Source organism: Chiloscyllium punctatum, chromosome 18, assembly GCF_047496795.1.
Source record: "Chiloscyllium punctatum isolate Juve2018m chromosome 18, sChiPun1.3, whole genome shotgun sequence".
Classification (NCBI taxonomy): Eukaryota; Metazoa; Chordata; class Chondrichthyes; order Orectolobiformes; family Hemiscylliidae; genus Chiloscyllium; species Chiloscyllium punctatum.
Window position 1 is genome coordinate 82487556 of NC_092756.1, and position 21750 is coordinate 82509305.

Below are 21750 nucleotides of genomic sequence, written 5' to 3' on the forward strand. Positions count from 1 at the left end.
AGTGCATTAAGTACAGGAGCTGGAACCGAAGGGTCTGTTTCCATATTGTATATATCTATGACTCTATGACTCTTAAGTGAAGCGTGCGAGTATAGTCAAAACATTTAAAAAACATTTGGATAAGTATGTGAATAAGAAATGTTCAGAGAGATATGGCCAAACGCAGGCAGGTGGGAATAGTTTAATTTAGGATTATGGACCAAAGGGTCTGTTTCCGTGCTATGACTCTGTGAGTATTTTGAATAGGTAAGAGGAAGGCAATGCTATTAATGTGTTGCACATGGATTTCCAAAAGTGCCACAGAACAAACACTGTATCTCATGCAATGAAAGGGATGGAGGTAACATGAGTATGAATTGGCTGAGCATAGGAAACAGTGTTGTGGTTAGTGCATGTTGTTCGGTTGGACGAAGATTTTCAGTGGAATTCCCAAGGGACAATGTTGAGACCTTTTGTTTTTCCTGATAAATGTCAATGGCCAAGACATTAATGTCTAGGGGCAATCTCAAATCATGGGAATGATGGGAAACTTGGGGGCATTATGAATCAGAGGTCAGAATAATTTATTTTCAAGGTTTCCTCTTGAGATACCCTTGCACCGATTTTGATTTTTAGGACTACGTTTTAGTTTTTAGGGATCCTTTACAATTCCAACTACCTTCTTTATTAGAATTTGCACTCATGAAGTAACATTCCTTTCTGTCCTCATTTTGAGGTAGGGGATATTTGGGCTCAAATAGAAGCAGAATTAAAAGAATTCATCAATTCCACACACGAATCATTCAGTAATCATCACTACTCCATTAAGCTTAGAGCCACAAACTACAAGGAAAGTTTTAATTTCCTTCCCAACATTTTATTTAAATTGACCCAAGTTAAGAGGCAAAAGTTAGCAATGTGTTTTTTTTTAAATAAGTGATGCAGTTACACATAAAAATAGCCATCACCCTAAACATGGATTGCAGAGTCCTGGCAAAAGCATGCAAATCATTTGATTTAATTTGTCCTCTTATTGTCCCATGTCCCTTGGTACAGTGAAAAGTTTTGTTTTGCATACAGTACAGGCAGATCACATCAGACAAAGTGCGTAAGGGTAATAGAACAGAGCAAGGAATACAATGTCACAGCTGCAGAGAAGTTGCACAAAGAGTGAGGTCAATATTAAAGTTGAAATTTGAGAGGTCCATTTAGAAATTTAATGACAGCGGGGAAGCTGCTGTTCTTGAATCTGTTGGTCCATGTGTTTAAGCTTCCCCGAAAGAGGTTAGAAAAGATTATAACCCAGTCTTCGGTTATATTGGCTGCCTTTCTGAAGCAGTGGGAAGTATAGCTGGACCATATGTGTTCCTGAGTCCAAAGTCAAGATCTGAAGTGCTGTGATGGTGTGAGAGTTGATCATGAAGTTCTGGTGAGGCTCGTGGCCTGCCTGTGCCAACTTGTGTGAAGAAAGGGTTGAAGAGATTGGTAGCCATGGAGCATGCATGGACATCATGGTTGGAGGATGGTTGGGATGAGCAAGTGGTGAGGGCTAGTTTCATTTATACCCATTCTGTCTTTCTGTTGGAGATTTGCACTGTCTAGTCTCCTGAAGCAGAAGAGGTAAATTGGGAACCGGTGCGTAACTGGCCATTAGGGCAAAAATTGAAAAGAAATTTAAGGAAGTGCCATCATTAGGGAGTCTCTAAAGTCAGCTTTTAAGCTGAGAGGAAAATTGGGAATCTTTTTCTTGATGTTTAGATTCTGATTTTTTTTTCAATCTCATTGTATTTTCTCAACTTCCTCACCACTATCACACCAGGGAGAGGAAAACTCAATCCCTTAACGAATTAAGGAAAAAGCAAAACTCTGGACAAGACATGGGGTTCAGGCACATCATTCTTTGAAGTTTTTTCACATGCTGGTTCAAAAAGCTTTTGGTGTGCTTGCCTTCATTGCTCAGTCATTTGAGTCTAGGGGTTGGGACACCATGTTGAGGTTGTACAGGACATTGATGAGGCCTCTTCTGGAATACGGTGTCTAGTTATTGGAAGGATATTATTAAGCTGGAGAAGGTTCAGAAGAGATTTACCAGGGTGTTTCTGGGAATGGAAGGTTTGAGTTATAAAGAAAGGCTGAATAGGCTGGAACTTTTTCACTGGAGCATGGGAGGTTTAGAGGTGACCTTATAAAATAATGAGATATACAGTTAAGGGTAGCTATCTTTGCCCTATGATGGGGGATTTCAAGACTAGGGAGAACATTTTTAAGGTAAGAGGAGAGAGATTTAAAAAAGATGTGAGGGGCAAATATTTTATACAGAAGGTTGTTTGCATGTGGAATGAACTTCCTGAGGAAGTGATGGATATGGGTACAATTACAACACTTAAAGACATTCGACAGGTAACTGAATAGGAAAGGTTTGGAGGGATATAGGTCAGGAGCAGGCAGGTGGGGCTAGTTTAGTTTGGGATTATGGTCGGCATAGACTGATTGGACCGAAAGGTCTGTTTCAGTGTACGACCCTGATACATGTTAAAATAAATTTATTTAAAGGAAAAGGAGTAATTAGCAAATTAACTATGATAAAGTCCTAGAGAAGAGTCACTGGACTTCAAATGTTAACTTTGCTTTCTCTCAACAGATGCTGTCAGATCTTTTTTTATTTCTTAATTGTGGGACATGAGCATTACTGGCTGGGCCAGAATATATTGCCTGTCCCTACTTGCACTCTGAGAAGGCTGTGATGAGTTGTCGTCTTGAACTGCTGCAGTCCATGTGCTGTGGGCCACCCACGATGGCCTGAGGAAGGGATTTCCAGGATTTTGGACCATCAGTAGTGAAATAGAGAAAAGAGCAAATGATTGGCTGAAATTGTCAACGAGATGAGATGTTGAACCTGGAAAATGTTTGTTAATTTCAGTGCAGGGAAGGGAACTAAGCAAAATTTTAATTTCCTGAATAGTTTTAAAATCTCAATTTATATTCTGTTTCGAGTGTCACAATTGTCGGCGCTATATTTACAAAGAAGTTTCATTTTGTGAAATTACCCCTCTGCTGCTTTGTAGTGATATAGTGTTGCATCACTCTAACCTAACTTGTGTGGTGTTGGGGTGGAATGACCAAATGATTCACTCGACACCCAGGAGTTCACTTCCAGCAACGTGTTTATTGAAATTACAATGGTGGGAAGAAACCCTATGAAAATCCAGAAAGCTCTTCCTGAACAAGAGAAAGACATATTTTTATGCATTGGATTCAGCCGACCTTTAGCAAATACACAAAGAAGTATTATTAAGCAATACATTCCAGTTAAGCTAATCATATGACTGCACGCCCGGAGATTGATAGGCTTGTGGTCTGTCCCTGGTCCTCCATGGTCTGATGATGTTTCCCAGATTCTCTTATCTTCTTTCTTGAGGCTTTTCACAATGGACACTGTATTCAACCACATTCCTTGCCAGGCATTTACCAGCTTCACTATGTTAACTACCAATTAATTGGTTACTAGCCGATAACAAAGACTTTTAAAAATTCTGTTATACAGTTTACTAACCTCTTACAGGATATATAAAGGCTATTAATTTTTACTAATTGTTATACAGTTTATAATATCAGTTCCAATATAGTTATATGGTTACACCTAATGTTCGACTGAAAAAATATAAGTCTCAAGAGCTTCTGTTAATCAGAAACAAGAACAGAAATTGCTGGAAAAGCTCAGCAAGTCTGGCAGCTTTTGTGGAGAGAAATCAGAGTTAACTTTTTGGGTCACAAGACCCTCCCTCCATTTTGAGGGCACTGAAGGCACTGAACCTGAGACGCTAACTCTACTTTGTCTCCACTGATGTTGCCAGATCCACGCCACTTTACTAACAGTTTCTGTTCTTGTTTAGAATTATTTTCCTACCCAGTTCTCTCTCTCACTATATTTACTAGACACTCCTTTCTTTACCCTTGGGTCTCTTACAATGTGTTCATTCAACCCACATTCCAATGTCTGCTAGTTTCTGACCTGTTTCTCCCTGAAATGACATGGGGACTGGTTTTACTGTCTCTGAGACTGGTTTGCTCTCAATTCTATTTGAATTATTTTCCCCTAATGCTTTTAGTGGGTTTTTTGTGCATAGGTGCATTTATAACTACTTCAGAATATATATATTTGAAGAATCTTAACTAAAACCTACTATTAGTACTGCAACAGTTTGATTAAATAACTAAAGAGAGATTCACAAATTAAATGCAGTATGAAATGGCCAATGTAAATCCAGCAAAACAAATTTTCCTCACGTGCTATCTCAGTCCAGGAGAAAGAAACACCAAAAGAGATGATCTAGCAGCAGAGACCTTATAGAGGTTTACAAAATTATGAGGGGCATGGAGAGGGTAAATAGGCAAAGTCTTTTCCCTGGGGTGGGGGAGTCCAGAACTAGAGGGCATAGATGTAGGGTGAGAGGGGAAAGATATAAAAGAGACCTAAGGAGCAACTTTTTCATGCAGAGGGTGGTGTGTGTATGGAATGAGCTGCCAGAAGAAGTGGTGGAGGCTGGTACAATTGCAACATTTAATGGGAGACTGATTAGCAAGGTTAAATCTCATGGAATACAGGGAGAACTAGCCATTCGGATACAGAACTGGCTCAAAGGTAGAAGACAGAGGGTGGTGGTGGAGGGCTGTTTTTCAGACTGGAGGCCTGTGACCAGTGGAGTGCCACAAGGATCGGTGCTGGGTCCTCTACTTTTTGTCATTTACATAAATGATTTGGATGCGAGCATAAGAGGTACAGTTAGTAAATTTGCAGATGACACCAAAATTGGAGGTGTAGTGGACAGTGAAGAGGGCTACCTCAGATTACAACAGGATCTGGACCAGATGGGCCAATGGGCTGAGAAGTAGCAGATGGAGTTTAATTTAGATAAATGCAAGGTGCTGCATTTTGGGAAAGCAAATCTTAGCAGGACTTATACACTTAATGGTAAGGTCCTAGGGAGTGTTGCTGAACAAAGAGACCTTGGAGTGCAGGTTCATAGCTCCTTGAAAGTGGAGTCGCAGGCAGATAGGATGGTGAAGAAGGTGTTTGGTATGCTTTCCTTTATTGGTCAGAGTATTGAGTACAGGAGGTCATGTTGCGGCTGTACAGAATATTGGTTAGACCACTGTTGGAATATTGCATGCAATTCTGGTTTCCTTCCTATTGGAAAGATGTTGTGAAACCTGAAAGGGTTCAGAAAAGATTTACAAGGAAGTTGCCAGGGTTGGAGGTTTTGAGCTATAGGGAGAGGCTGAACAGGCTGGGGCTGTTTTCCCAGGAGCTTTGGAAGCTAAGGGGTGACCTTATAGAGGTTTACAAAATTATGAAGGGCATGGATAGGATAAATAGACAAAGTCTTTTCCCTGGGGTCAAGGAGTCCAGAACTAGAGGGCATTAGTTTAGGGCAAGAGGGGAAAGATATAAAAGAGACCCAAGGGGCAACTTTCTCATGCAGAGGGTGGTGAGTGTATGTAATGAGCTGCCAGAGGATGTGGTGGACGCTGGTACAATTGCAACATTTAAGAGGCATTTGGATGGGTATATGAATAGGAAGGGTTTGGAGGGATATGGGCCGGGTGCTGGCAAGTGGGACTAGATTGGGTTGGGATATCTGGTCGGCATGGACGGGTTGGACCAAAGAGTCTGTTTCCATGCTGTACATCTCTATGACTCTATGACTCTAAGTGTTTTACTGCAATAGAGAGAGAGAGAGAGAAAGACAGACAGACAGACAGACAGACAGAGTTTCGTCAGCATCAACTCCAAATAACGTCAGCTGAAAGCACAACTGAAACCCTGGGTCTGTGTGAACCTGACTCTACCCAAGCATGCTTTTCTTTAATTTAAAAAAAAACTTAGTGATGTTCAGAACCGACTGATCACACCATTCAGATATAGCTCTGGTCCTGAGGTGCTTTGTAAAGTTTGCCCAGGACTTTTTTTGAAAGTCAGTGGTAAGAGATTTAAATTGTTCCTCTACGCTTTTAAGTTGATCATCAAGAAGCAGCGTCAGGTATTGATCCTTGATATCATTGATATCGTTGAAACTGAAGTGAGGGTAATATACGCAAACAGAATGACCTACTTCCTTGTCTGTCAAGCGGATGCCTAGAGGAAACCGAAACAAGTGAATGACTGACTCCTTTTGTTTCTTGACTGCAAGTGCCAATTCATTCATGGTATCATAGTGGACTTGCGCTGCTTGAACCACTGCAGATGAGTTGATAATGCCCAAGTAAACCATCTCAGAAAGCATTTCCAGATAAATTCTGGCACCTTTCAACCAGGCTAGGAAGTTTGACACAGTCGCACTTTGGGGATATTTAAGCATATTTTGGCTCACTCGATTGAGCTGGTTAAACAGATCCCTTTCATAGATTGTAGTTTCTTCACGAAGTTTCTTTTTGTTGTTTGCAAACATTTTGTAGCGATTCTGATAAGCGATAATGAGGTTACTGATTTCCTGAATGGATTCCTCATGGAGTATTTTACGGACTGCTTTCTCAGTCATTTCATTGACATTTTCAGAGTTGTTTTGAAATAGATCTACAGCAACACAACCAGCAAGAATGGTTGTTCCTAGTCCAGTTATCCAAAAAGCTGCAGAGACCATTTTAAGCTTTGATATTAACGCAAGAATACTTTCCAATCCTTTCATTGTTGCTTGTTCTAAAAATTTCTTTGTGTACTTCATGCTTTTTATGTCTTGTTCATATGCTCCTTTTTTCACTATTTTCACGTACAGGTTTTTCGCAGCTTCTTTTTTCACACATCCTGAAATTTTATTGCCCATAGATTTTGTTCAGGTTCAATCTTGCACCAAATAGAACTCAGGGTACAGTAAGTCCCAAATGGATTAAAGACACTTGGACTGAATGTCTCTTGGTGGATGTCTAATTGTTAACCCTTCACTCTTTTCTTGTGTGTATCTGGACAATAGAAAAGAATAGAATAGTCATTTATTGCCACTTGTACTTTGTCTTGCAGTTAGGCTGCTGTGGCATGTTGGCTCAATGGTTAGCACTGCTACCTCACTATACCAGGGACCCCGGTTCGATTCCAGCCTTGGGTGACTACCTATATGGAGTTTGAAGGTTTCCCCTGGGTGCTCTGGTTTTTCTCCCATTATCCAAAGATATGCAAGTGGATTGGTCATGCTAAATTGTCCATGATATCCAGGGATGTGCTGGCTAGATAGATTAGCCACAGGAAGTGCAGGGTTACAGGGATGGGATGCTGTTTAGAAGGGCAGTGTGGCCTTGATGGGCTGAATGGCCTGCTTCCAAACAGTAGGGAATCTATGATTGTAGGCTTGTTTTGGTCTATGGTCAGGGAAAGGAGGGTGTGACTACAAGAGGCTAGTATGGGGATCAAGAAGGTAGAAATGCAAGAATTCAGTCTTTACAGTTGTCCAAAAGGTCCAAGAGATTTCTGCAGTCAGATTGGCTGAAAGTGGTGGTGCAGATGGATAAGCAAACTGACTATGGCACTCTTGTACAGGAAGCCATTCAAGTGGGGTGAGGAATGTAGTGGTAGTAGGGGTCATTCTTTGGAATAAACATGGCTGTCTACAGTGAAGACTGAGAGGGGATATGAGAAGACTGAGAGGGGATATGATTGAGACATATAAGATTATTAAAGGATTGGACACTCTGGAGGCAGGAAACATGTTTCCGCTGATGGGTGAGTGCCGAACCAGAGGACACAGCTTAAAAATATGGGGTAGACCATTTAGGACAGAGATGAGGAGAAACTTCTTCACCCAGAGAGTGGTGGCTGTGTGGAATGCTCTGCCCCAGAGGGCAGTGGAGGCCCAGTCTCTGGATTCATTTAAGAAAGAGTTGGATAGAGCTCTCAAGGATTGTGGAATCAAGGGTTATGGAGATAAGGCAGGAACAGGATATTGATTAGGAATGATCAGCCATGATCATATTGAATGATGGTGCAGGCTTGAAGGGCAGAATGGCCTACTCCTGCACCTATTGTGGGCGGCACGGTGGCACAGTGGTTAGCACTGCTGCCTCACAGCGCCAGAGACCCGGGTTCAATTCCCGCCTCAGGCGACTGACTGTGTGGAGTTTGCACGTTCTCCCCGTGTCTGCGTGGGTTTCCTCCGGGTGCTCCGGTTTCCTCCCACACTCCAAAGATGTGCAGGTCAGGTGAATTGGCCATGCTAAATTGCCCGTAGTGTTAGGTAAGGGGTAGATATAGATGTATGGGTGGGTTACGCTTCGGCGGGGCGGTGTGGACTTGTTGGGCCGAAGGGCCTGTTTCCACACTGTAAGTAATCTAATCTAATCTAATCTAATCTATTGTCTATTGTGAAGATCAATAGTATTGATGGCAGTGTTGCCTGCCTAGTGCCCAGGATTCAGGACATTTGCATTGGGCTGGAAATGAACTTGGAGAGAGAGGAGGAGGTTCCAGTGGCATTAATCAAATTAGGAAAGAGCTTCTGTTGAGAGAATATGAGCAGCTAGAGCACAATTGTTTTTAAAAAAGCAGAAAAGCAGAACTTCAAAGGTAGCAATCACTGAATTATTACCTGATCCACAAGCAATTTGGTGAGATGAATGTGTAGCTCAATGATCGATGTGGGGGAAATGATGTGGGAATATGATACCTGTACTGGGGAAAGTGGGAGCTGTATTACTGGGACAGTCCCAGTATCCGAACTCTAGTGTATTGTATAAGTGGAGTGATAGAAATGGCTTCAGACATAAGTAGCTGGGGCGTTGTGGTGGGGGGTGCGAGTTGTTTGGGTGAGGTCTCTTGTTGGGGATTAAGTTGGGGAAGCTTGGATAAATTTAGCAGCATCAGCAGCAATTAGAAGGCAAAAATCAATAATGGAATTGGTGATCAGTGTGTGATAGAAAGGGACAGAGTGTACATATCTACATATGGAACAGTAGATAGGACTTAAGATTACAAATTTAATAAAAAGACAAAAATAAAGGCTTGTATTTGAATGCACATGGAACTTGGAACAAAACAGATCAATTGACTGTGTAAATAAAAATAAATATGAATGATCTGATAGACACTACAGAGAGATGACTATAAAGCTGAGACCACGATATACGTAATGACACTTAGAAAGAACAGGAAGGTTATAAATGTGACACAGTAACTCTGTTTATGAAGGATGGCACCTGTTTAAGAGTCAGATATTATCATGATTTCGGAGATCGGGATGTAAAATCAGTTTGAATAAAGATGAGAGATAGTAAAGGGAAGACATTATCTGTGGGCGTGGTTTATAAGCCCCTCAAAGCAACCACACTATAATTATAATTCTTCCTCACAAGACAAACATCCCTTAATCCCAAAATCTCAAAAACTCAGGTATTAGTTAAGAGAACGTTTTTTCTGAACTGTCTCTAATGCATTTACATTCTTTCTTAAATGGAGAGTATGGCAAAACAACCTTACTTTTATATTCCATTCCACTTTTAATAAACAGCAATATTCCATTTGCCTTTCTAATCACATGTTACACCTCTAGATTAACATGTTGAAGAGTCAGGTACCAGTATGCCCAGATCCCTCTGTACCTCAGAATTCTGTAATCACTCTCCATTTAAATGAAACGCTACTTTACTAATCTTCCATATAAGTTGGACAGTTCACATTTTCTCAATATATTCCATCTCCCAAATTATATTTGCTCTTTATTCATTCACAGATGTGGGAAGTGTTTATTGCCCATCCTTAATTGCCCAGAGGGCAGTTAAGAGTCAATCACATTGCTGTGGGTCTGGAGTCACATATAGGCCAGACCAGATAAGGATGGCTCATTTCCTAAAGGACATTAGTGAAACCAGATGGGTTTTCTTGACAATTGACAATGGATTCATGGTCATCATTAGACTCTTAATTCCAGACATTTATTGAATTCAAATTCCACCATCTGCCATGACAGGATTAAAATCCAGGTCTCCAGAACATCACCTGAGTCTTTGGGTTGACAGTTCAGAAGCAAGACCTCCAGGCCATCACCTCTCCATTGTCTACTCATGAAACTAATTTGCTTGCCTTTTTGTCCTCCTCACAACTTGTCCTACCTTGTCTTTGAGCAGTCAGCACCTTTAAGCTACCATACATTTTGTCCCTTCATCCAAGTAATTGATATATATTGTAAATAATTGAGGTCCCACCACTGATCTACCTGGCACATCACTTATCAATCCACAAAAAGTCCTATTTTTGGGCGCCCTCTGCTTCCTGTTAGTCAATGAATCCTCCACTTATGTTAATAGAGGAAAGTGATGGGCTAGTGATATTATTGCCAGAGACCTACATAACATCCTGGGACCCGTGCGGCACGGTAGCTCAGGGGTTAGCACTGCTGCCTCACAGCGCCTGGGACTTGGGTTCGATTCCAGCCTCGGGTGACTGCCTGTGTGGAGTTTGCACATTCTCCCCATGTCTGCGTGGGTTTCCTCCCACAATCCAAAGCTTATGCAGGTTAGGTGAACTGGTCATGGGAAATTGTTCAGGGATATGTAGGTCGGGGGTAAATCAATGATAATAGGGTAGGGGAGTGCGTCTGGGTGAGTTACTCTTTGGAGGGTCATTGTGGATTTGTTGGGCTGAAGGGCCTATTTCCACCACTGTTGGGTTTCTATGATCCTATGAATTAAAATTCAATAAAAATCTGGAATTAAGAGTCTGATGGTGACCATGAAACGGTTGTCAGTTGTTGGAAGAACCAATCTGGTGACCTTTAGGAGGGGGAAGAGCTGTTGCCTTTAATTCATCTGGTCTACATGTGACTCCAGACCTGCAGCAATGTGGTTGACTCTTAATCACCCTTGGGCAATTAGGGATGGGCAATAAATATTGACCTTGCCAGTGACATCCACATCCCAATAATGAATATTAAAACAAATGCTACCCTCTACATAGATTTTCCATACCCTCTACATAGAAAACTTTGATGTGGCCTTGCCAAATTCCTCTTGGAGGTTAAGTGCAGAACATCTGTTTCATCTGCATTTTATTTCTAACAATGTCCTCATTACTCCCACTCTGGTGATTATAATCAGTTTCAGTTCATTGCTCCCTTTCGCATTATGATTCCCAATTATTTCTGGAATATTACTTGCATCCTCTAAAGTGAAGACAAATGCAAAACTTCTGTTCAATTCATCTGTCTTCTATTCTTTTCACTATTAATGCCCCAGATTAACTCTCGAGAAGACCGACACTCATTTTACTTACTCTTTTCCATTTTGAGTAACTGTAGAAACTCTTACCATCTGTTTTTATATTTCTAGCTTAACATTCCCTGTTGCTCTAATTTCCACTTCCTTACCAACCTTATTGCCATTCTTTGCTGTTCTTCATATTCTGGTCAATCTTCTGACCTCCAACCATCATACAGCAGAGTTATGTTTGTTGTTTCAATTTACATCAACCAATATTTAACTTCCTTATTTAGCTGCAGATGACTGACTGTAACATTTTTTTTTGAAAGCTGTGAACTATCTTCTTAAATGCTTATCACTGCGTCTGTATTTACCTACCCTCTTAAATTGCAACAGCCCGGATCTAGTCCCATTGCTAAGCACTTAAGAAGGATTGTAGTGTTGAATTTTTAACTGTATTTCTTTATTTTTCTACTTTATAGCTAAGAGTTTGTATCTATGTAGCTTTGCACCTAGGATAGCGTCGGAGAATGGTAACTTTGTAAACTTGTCACTGTACTCCTATATCTCTGTACTTAAGTACATAGAGTCATAGGAGTCATAGAGATGTACAGCACAGAAACAGACCCTTCGGTCCAACTCGTCCATGCTGACCAGATATCCCAACCTAATTGGTCCCTTTTGCTAGCACTTGGCCCATATCCGTCTAAACCCTTTCTATTCATATACTCATCCAGATGCCTTGTAAAAGTTGTAATTGTACCAGCCTCCACCACTTCCTCTGGCAGTTCATTCTATACATACACCACCCTCTGTGTGAAATTGTGAAGATTAATTCTAATTCACTAATCCACGAAACTTGCTTACCAGTTCACTTTAGCCAGCTCTGTCTTCATGCTCTCAGAATGACTTTATGTAACTTTAAAGCATTCTTCTTAGCCTGACTGAATAGGAAATTCAATCTTATGGACACTGCTACCAATAGGGACCTTTACTATGAGGTTATTAATTAATCCTGTCTCATTACATAGCCCCATATCTTGTACAGCGTGCTTTCATGTAGACCTCAGAGTATGCTGTACCATGAAACTGTCCCATGAACTCATTGCGCAGGCTACTAATTTGATTCAGCCAATCTGCACATTGATTACAATTATCCATGACTATCTCTGTCCCTTTCTCACAAGCCCCCATTATTTCCTCCTGTAATCTCCATTCTTCGCCCGTATTCTTTGGGGGTTAGAGAAATGAGAGGTGATCTGATTGAAGCATATAGATCCTGCGAGGATTTGTTAGGATGGATACTAAAAAAGACTAGAACTGGAGGACACTATTTAAAACAAATACAGTAAATAAAAATATGGGATCTCCCATTTAAGATTTCTTTTCTCTCAGACATTTGTGAGTCTTTGGAGCTCTCTTACCTTAAGAGCAGTGGAAATGGGATCACTAAATACTTTGAGGCAGAGATGGATTCTTGAATAATAAGGGAGACAAAGTATATCAGAGATAGACATCAATGTCGAATGAAGCCATATAAATATCAGCCATGGGACCTAAGGATGGAGGTTCATGGTTGCTTGAGAGTGAAGTTGTAGGTAGATATGATAGTGAAGAAGGGCTTGGCATGCTTGATTTTATTGGTCAGTGCATTGAGTATAGGAGTTAGATTAGATTAGATTCCCTACAGTGTGGAAATAGGCCCTTCGGCCCAACAAGTCCACACCGACCCTCCGAAGAGTAACCCACCCAGACTCATTTCGCTGACTAATGCACCTAACCTATGGGCAATTTAGCATGGCTCATCTTTGAACTGTGGGAGGAAACTGGAGCACCCAGAGGAAACCCACGGACGGGGAGAATGTGCAAACTCCACACAGACAGTCGCCCGATGCTGGAATCGAACCTGGACCCTGGTGCTGTGAGGCAGCAGTGCTAACCACTGAGCCACCGTGCTGCCACATTGCCACCATATTGTGGCTGTACAGGACACTGGTGAGGCCACTTTTGGAATACTGCATTCAGTGCTGGTCTCCCTGCTATGGAAAAGATGTTGTGAAATTCAGGGTTCAGAAAAGATTTACAAGGATGCTGCCAGGACTGGAGCTATTGGGTGAGACTGAATTTGTGGGCAGCACGGTGGCACAGTGGCACAGTGGTTAGCACTGCTGCCTCACAGCACCAGAGACCTGGGTTCAATTCCCACCTCAAGTGACTGACTGTGTGGAGTTTGCACATTCTCCCTGTGTCTGTGTGGGTTTCCTCCGGGTGCTCCGGTTTCCTCCCACAGTCCAAAGATGTGCAGGTCAGGTGAATTGGTCATGCTAAATTGCCCGTAGCCTTAGGTAAGGGGTAGATGTAGATGAAGATGTAGGGGTATGGGTGTGTTACACTTTGGCGGGGCGGTGTGGACTTGTTGGGCCGAAGGGCCTGTTTCCACACTGTAAGGAATCTTATCTAATGAATATGCTGAGGCTGTTTTCCCTGGAGTGTTGGAGGCTGGGGGGTGACCTTGTAGAGGTTGATAAAGTAATGAGGGGCATGGATAGATTTTTTATCCCAGGGTAGTGGAGTCCAAAACTAGAGGGCATAGGTGTAGGGTGAAAGGGGTAAGATTTAAAAGGGACTTTCACTCAGAGGGCGGTGCATGTGTGGAATGAGCTGTCAGAGGAAGTGGTGGAGGTTGGTACAATTACAACATTTAAAAGGCATCTGGATGGGTGCATGAATAGGAAAGGTTGTAGAGGGATATGGGCCAAATGCTGGAAATTGGGATTAGATTAATTTAGGATGTCTGGTTGGACTGGTTTCCATGCTGTACACCTCTATGGCTCTCTGACTCTATGAGCTTGCTGGATACTGGAGCAGTATAGAGAGATCAAATTTCCTCACTTGCTACTAATTCCTAAGTTTGCATGAACATATATGTTAAGCAAAAAACAATGCAGTACATAGAAATCAAGAAATTAGGAGCAGGAGTAGGCCATTCAGCCCTTTGGGTCTGCTACACCAGTCTATATGATCATGGCTTATCCTCTACCTCAGTGCCACACTCCCACTTTCTCCCCATACCTGTAATATCTCAAAAATTATTTCTTTCGTGAATATATTCAGTGTAGCTGTTCAGTTATTGCTGTGGGTCTGGAATCACATGCACGGGCCAGACAGGTACAGACAGCAAAATAGCTTCCCTACAGGGTATTAGCAAACCAGACACCAAACTGTGATTATTTCTCAGTCGCCATTACTGATACTACCTTTTAAATTCCAGAATTTTAATTCCTAAGGCTCAATTGCATTTCACGAAAGGGCAAGAACTATGGGAGGGAAAACATTGGAGGAACAGTGGGAAAGAAGTGAGCATTGACCTGAGCACCTTAGGATCTGTGTAATGGTGTGGATGTCTAATTAGTATATGAATAGGAAGGGCTTAGAGGGATATGGGCCACATGCTGGCAAATGGGACTAGATTTATTTCTGATGTGTGGTTGGCATGGACAAGTTAGACTGAAGGGCCTGCTTCCGTGCTGTACATCTCAATGACCCTATGACTCAAAGAGTACAGTTGTTCTAAATGTGTTAAGCAGTCAGTATGGCTTAGAACGTTGATCGCGACACCTTGCACTGATGTTAAAATCTTAGTTGGTTGGCAAACTTCTCGTTTAATTTACTTTTTAGAATCATAGGTCCCCTACAGTGTGGAAGCAGGCCATTAGGCCCATCGAGTTCACATCAACCCTCCAAAGAGGGTGCCACCCCCTTAATCCTGCATTCTCCATGGCCGAACCATCTAACCTGCACATCTTTGGAAGGAAACCTGCACAGATACAAGGAGAATGTGTAAACTCCATGCAGATGGTTGCCAGAGGGTAGAATTGTACCCGGGTCCCTGGTGCCGTGAAGCAGCAGTGCTAACCACTGAGCCAACATGCCTCTCCTCACTCAACATCTGGCCTTCATAATGAAAGGACTCGAATACAGAAGCAATTGTACAGGGCCTTGGTGAGTCCACACCCGAAGTATTTGGTTCTCATATCTGAGGGAGGACATTCTGGCTACGGAGGGAGTGCAGGGCAAAGGTTTACCAGATTGAATCCTAGGTTGGCAGGACTGATATATGAAGAGAGACTGTATCAGTTAGGAGAATATTCCGAGAGTTCAGAAGAAGGAGGGGTCCTCATAGGAGCCTTTTAAATGCTCTAGAAAGGGTAAATGATGGAAGGATGTTTTCAATGACCCTGGGAGTCCAGAGCAGAGGTCACATTCCAAGTATATTGGCTAGGCCTTTGACAACTGAGATGAGGAGAAATGTCTTCACCCAGAGAGTGGGAAGGTTGGGGAATTCTCTGCAACAGAAAGTGGATGAGGCCAAAACATTGAACGTTTGCAAGAAGGAGCTGGATATAGTTCTTCGCATTTAAAGGACGAATGGATATGGGGGAGAAAATGGAATCAGAGAAGAGCCAATATCTTATTGAATGACAGAACAGGCTCAAAGGGCTAAATGGCTTAATCCTATTCCTTTTTTTAATTTTCCTATGTTTCTGTGAAATCTTTGAAACGTACTGCAGAAGTGAAGGGACTACCGATCCCTGCAGAACCCCATTGGATACAGTTTTCTAGTCACATAAATACCCATCTACCCCTTTGCTTCCAGCTTCTGACCGAATTTAAAATTCGATTTGACACTTGCCCTTGGATCACGTGGGCTGTTACTTTTCTCGTCAGTCTGCTGTGTGGGGTCATGTCAAAAACCTTGCTGAAAGTGCTGCACACTGCATCTAATGCACTGTTCTTCTCGATCCTTGCTTTCACTTCCTCAAAACGTTTAACTTACTTCATGAATCTCGATGTTCCTCTGACAATCCATTTTGATCAATGTGTTCCCCTCTCAAAGGCTATTCACACTGACATGCAGAACATTTTTCATTAATTTACACACTTTCAAGTGACCATCTTGTAATTATTCAGCCACCTCTTCATTCTGTTTTAAGTAACAGAACAAGGTCAGCAGTTCTCCAGTAATTGTGCTTCTATGACAGCCCTTTATAAGGCAGAGGTAGGCACTTACCAGTCCTTGGTGAAACTTTTCCTGTTGTGCCAGAATCAAATGAGTCATCTGCAAACGTCCTTAAGTCCCTACCTCCCAATCTCTGCATTTATGTTTTTCTAGGTGTGAACAGTTTACAATTCCCTCTCCCCGCAGCCTGATAATTCAACTTTACAAGTAATTGCATGCTCAACAGCTCTATAATAATAGATGAATTTCTCAGAAGCCGAGCTGAAAGTGAAACTATGTGAACATGTGAAAGAGGGTGAGGCTGAACAGACTGGGTCTGTTTGCTCTGGAGCGTTTGGTGATCTTTCAGAGGGACATTGAACAGGATAAATACACAAGGTCATTTCCCTGGGGTGGGGGTGTCCAGAACCAGAGGGCACAGGTTTGGGGTGAGAGGGGAAAGATTTAAAAGGGACCTTAAGGGACAACTTTTTCATGCAGAGGGTGGTGCGTGTATGGAATGAGCTGTCAGAGGAAGTGGTGGTGGCTGGTGCAATTACAACATGCATGAACAGGAAGAGTTGAGAGGGATATGGGCCAGGTGCTGGCAAGTGGGGCTAGATTAAGTTAAGGTATCTGGTCGGCGTGGACGAGTTGGACCGAAAGGACTCTTTCCGTGCTGTATAGCTCTATGACTCTAAAAGTTGGCTTGCTTGAGCATGCTCTGCTTTTATATTAAGATCATGACCAATTTGATTTTAGCCTTAACTCTAAATTCCAGCAGATCTCTTGAGAAGCAAGAATCCATTCATCTGCCTGGTAAATATGTAAAGTTCCTGCATCCTCTGTTTCTTTTTTGAGGAAGGGGAATTCCAAAGACTCAGAAACCCTCTGAGAGAGAAAAGTATTTCTTTACCTTAAATGGGAGCCCCTTATTCTAAAACTGTGTATCCTAGTTCTGGATTCTGTCATAAGAGGAAAGATCCTTTCCACACCCACTTGGCCAAGTCCCCTCAGGTTCTTATTAGATTAGTTTCCCTACAGAGTGGAAATAGGCCCTTCAGCCCAACACCAACCCTCTGAAGAGTAACCCACCCAGCAGTCCCATTTCCCTCTCTCCAATGTACCTAACACTATGGACAATTTAGCATGGCCATTTCACCTGACCTGCATATCTCTGGACTATGAGAAGAAACCGGAGCACCAGGAGGAAACCCACGCAGATACGGGGGGAATGTGCAAACTCCACACAGACAGTCGACCAAGGCTGGAATCGAACCTGGGACACTGGTGCTGTGGGGCAGCAGTGCTAGCCATTGAACCACCATGCCACCCTTTAATTAACTCAATTCTCTGTTTGAAACTCCAGAGAATACAATCACTGTGATAGTTGCCTTCATCACAAGGCAATCCACTCATTCTGGGTGTTAGTCCAGTCAACCATCTGTGATCTGCTTCCAATACATTACCATCCTCTATAAGTACAGTGGCTGGTACTTACATTGTAGTCCAGATGTGGCCTCACCAATGCCATGTAAAACCATTCTTGCATTCAATTCCCCTCGCAATAAACCATAACTTTCTATTAGCTTTCCTGATTACTTGCTGTACCTGCTCACTAACCTCCTGCAATTTGTGCACTGGGTGGCGGTGGGGGGGTAGAGATGGACATGTTGCTGTATAGCACCATCCTAATCCCACAACTGCACCATTTGCTGACAGTTTCTGTGGTGAACACACTGTACATGCATCACCACAGCACCAAAATCTCAAAGTTGAAGTCAAGTAGCCCTTGGTCAAGTTAAAATATATTAATGACTTGGATGAGGGACAAAGTTAAAAACCACACAACACCAGGTTATAGTCCAACAAGTTGGAAGGAGCAGTGCTCTGATAGCTAATGCTTCCAAATAAAGCTGTTGGACTATAACCTGACTGTTGTGTGATTTTTATAACTGTGTCCACCCTAGTCCAACACTGGCTCCTCCGCATCTTGGATGAGGGAAGTGAACATGCTATTACCAGTTTTGCAGATGACATAAAAGTACGTTGGAAGACAAGTGGCAAGGATGGGACAAAGACTTTGCAAAGGGATAAACAGGTTACGTGGGTGGGCAAAGTCTTAGCGGATGGAATGTAACGAGGGGTTTTCTTATGAGGACAATTTGAGTAAGATTCTTAAGGGGTTCTTAAAGACATAATCCCAAAGTAAGGGCTGCCATTCAAAACAGAGATGAGGATGAATTTCCTCTCTTAGAGAGTTATAAATCTGTGGAATTCTTTGGTGCGGAGGGTAGAGGTTGGGTTGTGAAAGATATTCAATACTGAGATAGATTTTTACCTAGTGAGGGAATTGAGGGTTAGGCGGTAAAGGTAGGAAAGTACAGTTGAGGATTTTCAGATCTGCCATGATCATATTGACTGGCAGAACGCTGGATGGACCAAATGGCCTACTGCTGCTCTTAAATCTTATGATCTTATATCAGCAAGCCCTTGGACAGCTTTAAGTTTAGGCTGATGAATGACAAATAATCTCTGCTACCACGAGCAACAAGAAAGTGTCCAACTTTTCCCTTTAACATCCGATGGTGCTAACATCATCAAACCCCTGATCATCAACATTATGGGTCATCAGCACTGGCCAGAAATTCAAATGGACCAGTCACATAAATATTGAGGCCAGTTTTGCTGGTCTGAGGCTGGCGGCAATGAGTTAAATGAGTCACCTTTCTATTCACCAAAATCTTTTTTCGTTTCCAAGGCCCAAGTGACGAAATACTCTCCAGTTGCTTTAACGAGGGTAGGGCCAGTGACACGCAAGTCACCGAACACAGCGACGCTCTTAAAAACAAAGCCGTAAGAAGTGTGGATGCTGTAAATCAGAAGCAAAGGCGGAAATTACTGGAAAAGCTCAGCAGGTCTGGCAGTGTCTGTGGAGACAAATCAGAGTCGAGTGATCCCTCCTCAGACCCTTGAGCAGCACAAGAAACATTCACTCTCAGTACCACTGGCACATAGTGCCTGTATTGACAAGATGCATTGCAGCAGCTTGTCAAGTCCTTGATGACATCTTCCAGACCCATGAACCACGCCACCTAAAAGGTCAGGAGCAGCAAGCACATGGGAACAGCATTACCTCCAAATGTACATTCCAAGGCACACGCCCTCCTTATTGGTAAAAAATGTCATCGTTCCTAACACTAACCCTCGACTCTCTCCGGGTCAAACTTCTTGGATCTTCCTTTGTAATGGCACTCTCAGAATGCACAAGATAAATAGTGAGCACAGTGGTGAAATACACTGATATCATAGAGTCCGAAAGATGTACGGCAGGAAACAGACCCTTTGGTCCAACTCCAGATGTCCCAACCCAATCTAGTCCCATTTGTCAGCACCCGGCCCGTATCCCTCCAAACCCTTCCTATTCATGTATCCATCCAAATGCCTTTTAAATGTTGCAATTGTATCAGCCTCCACCACTTCCTCTGGCAGCTCATTCCATACACGCACCACCCTCCATGTGAAAAAAATTATCCCTTAGGTTCCTTTTAATATCTTTCCCCTCTCACCCTAAACCTATGCCCTCTAGCTTTGGACTCCCCCACCACAGGGAAAAGACCTTGTCTATTTATCCTATCCATGCGGCACGGTGGCACAGTGGCTAGCACTGCTGCCTCACAGTGCCAGAGACCCGGGTTCAATTCCCGGGCGACTCTCTGTGTGGAGTTGGCACATTCTCCCCGTGTCTGCGTGGGTTTGCTCCGGTTTTCTCCCACAGACCAAAGATGTGCCGGTCAGGTGAATTGGCCATGCTAAATTGCCCGTAGTGTTAGATAAGGGGTAGATGTAGGGGTGTGGGTGGGTTGCGCTTCGGCGGGGCGGTGTGGACTTGTTGGGCCGAACGGCCTGTTTCCACACTGTAAGTAATCTAATCTAATGCCCCTCATGATTTTATAAACCTCTATGAGGTCACCCCTCAGCCTCCGACACTCCAGGGAAAACAGCCCCAACCTATTCAACCTCTCCCTACAGCGCAAACCCTCCAACCCTGGCCACATCTTTGTCAATCTTTTCTGAACCATTTCGAATTTCACAACATCTTTCCTATCGCAGGGAGACTAGAATTGAATGCTGTACAGAAAAACCTTGATTATCAGGCATTCGATTATCCGAACTTTGGATTACCCAATCGAGATGCTTGGCTAAATTGTGCTATTCAGCATTCGATTATCTGAACATTCGATTATCAAAACAAATTCTCCCCGCCCGTGTCATTCGGAGAATCGAGGTTCCTCTGTGTTCCAAAAGTAGCCTACTTAATGTTCTGTACAGCCGCAACTGTATCAGGATATAGTTGTATCTTTACTTCTGTTCCAAGTCAACCCTCAACTTTGAAAAAGGATTAAGAGATTTGGGGACATCTATTTACTTATCCTTGCTGAAGGCTTCCATGTTATGCCAGAGGCAAGTATCTGTCATGGAATTATCTGGAATAAGTTATTTTTCTTTGGTGCTGCATTCTTGTTTTTCTTTTTTACCTTTCTTTTCCCTTTTCCCTGCACTCTTTCTCACCTCCATTATGACCTCGACTCTCGCAACTGCATTCTTCAAATAATTAGTCATTCACAAATGAGCTGAAACTGCAAGAAATTGATCTATTTCGTTCTCTCTGCCGTTTGTACATCAGCCTCTGTGCTGTGGTACCAGTGGAAAGGGAGGTAGGACTGCAGAGTGATTTCTGTTTACAAACAGAAATATCTTAGAGATACATGGCAAGTCAATTTACATCTCAATGAACAAAGATGAGAAACATTTCAAATGGGAAACTCCCTCATTTCTGACTGAGTAATAACTTTTAACAACTTGATGAGGACTTGAGAATTCCTGACAAATACACATTTTGACAAACCCTTTTGTGTTGCACTCGTAATTTGCCAATTTTAGCAGAAAACCAATACTTAGGAGAAGAATTTGAGTTTGTGATAGTTGTACAGTAAAGCTGAACTTAAACAGTTTAATGCAGTACTTACTTTCGTTCTTGTAGAATATGGAGGCTGGAGCCACAATAGAAAACAAACAGAGAAGAAGCAGAAGCTATTTTGATTCCGGATGTTAAAACAGGAAAAGAATGTTCAACATGCTGAGTGGCAGCTTTTTGTACCATAGATTCCCCAGACACTGAAGCATTTCAAGTCCAAATGCACCAAGACCTGGATATCAAGCTGAAAAGTGACAAATAACATTCACACCACACAAATGTTAGACAATGATTATCTCCAACCAGGGACAATGCTGGCCCAGCCTTACCCTGCAAGGGAATATATGAAAAGGGAGATTTAACTAATGTCCCTTGATATTCAGTGACATTACTATCACTGAATCCCCTCTATCAACATCCTGGGGGTTACCAAAGACCAGAAATTGAACTGGACTAGCCATTTCAATGCAATGGCTACAAGAGCAGATCAGAGGCGAAGAATTCTGGACTGTCTGATTCCCCAAAGCCTCGCCAGCATCTACAAGTCAGGAGTGTGATAAGTTCTCCCACTTGCCTGCATCTACTTAAGACACTAGGACATCCAGGCCAAAGCAGC

General features: G+C 42.6%; 1 protein-coding gene across 2 annotated transcripts; it reads right to left on the reverse strand.

Annotated features, from left to right (window-relative positions):
• Positions 1-3125: 3125 nt before the first annotated feature.
• LOC140489250 (uncharacterized) lies at positions 3126-21255 on the reverse strand. 2 transcript variants are annotated; one of them, XM_072588589.1, is made up of 3 exons: positions 21187-21255; positions 18883-19028; positions 3126-6936 (listed from the first exon to the last, which is right to left on the reverse strand). In XM_072588589.1, exon 3 carries the CDS (start codon positions 6798-6800, stop codon positions 5826-5828), a length of 975 nt encoding a protein of 324 aa, XP_072444690.1. In that variant the 5' UTR covers positions 6801-6936; positions 18883-19028; positions 21187-21255; the 3' UTR covers positions 3126-5825. The 2 variants fall into 2 exon arrangements, with proteins under 2 accessions (XP_072444690.1, XP_072444691.1); XM_072588590.1 differs by lacking the exon at positions 18883-19028 and having other exon boundaries at positions 21187-21243.
• Between the last annotated feature and the right edge of the window lie 495 nt (positions 21256-21750).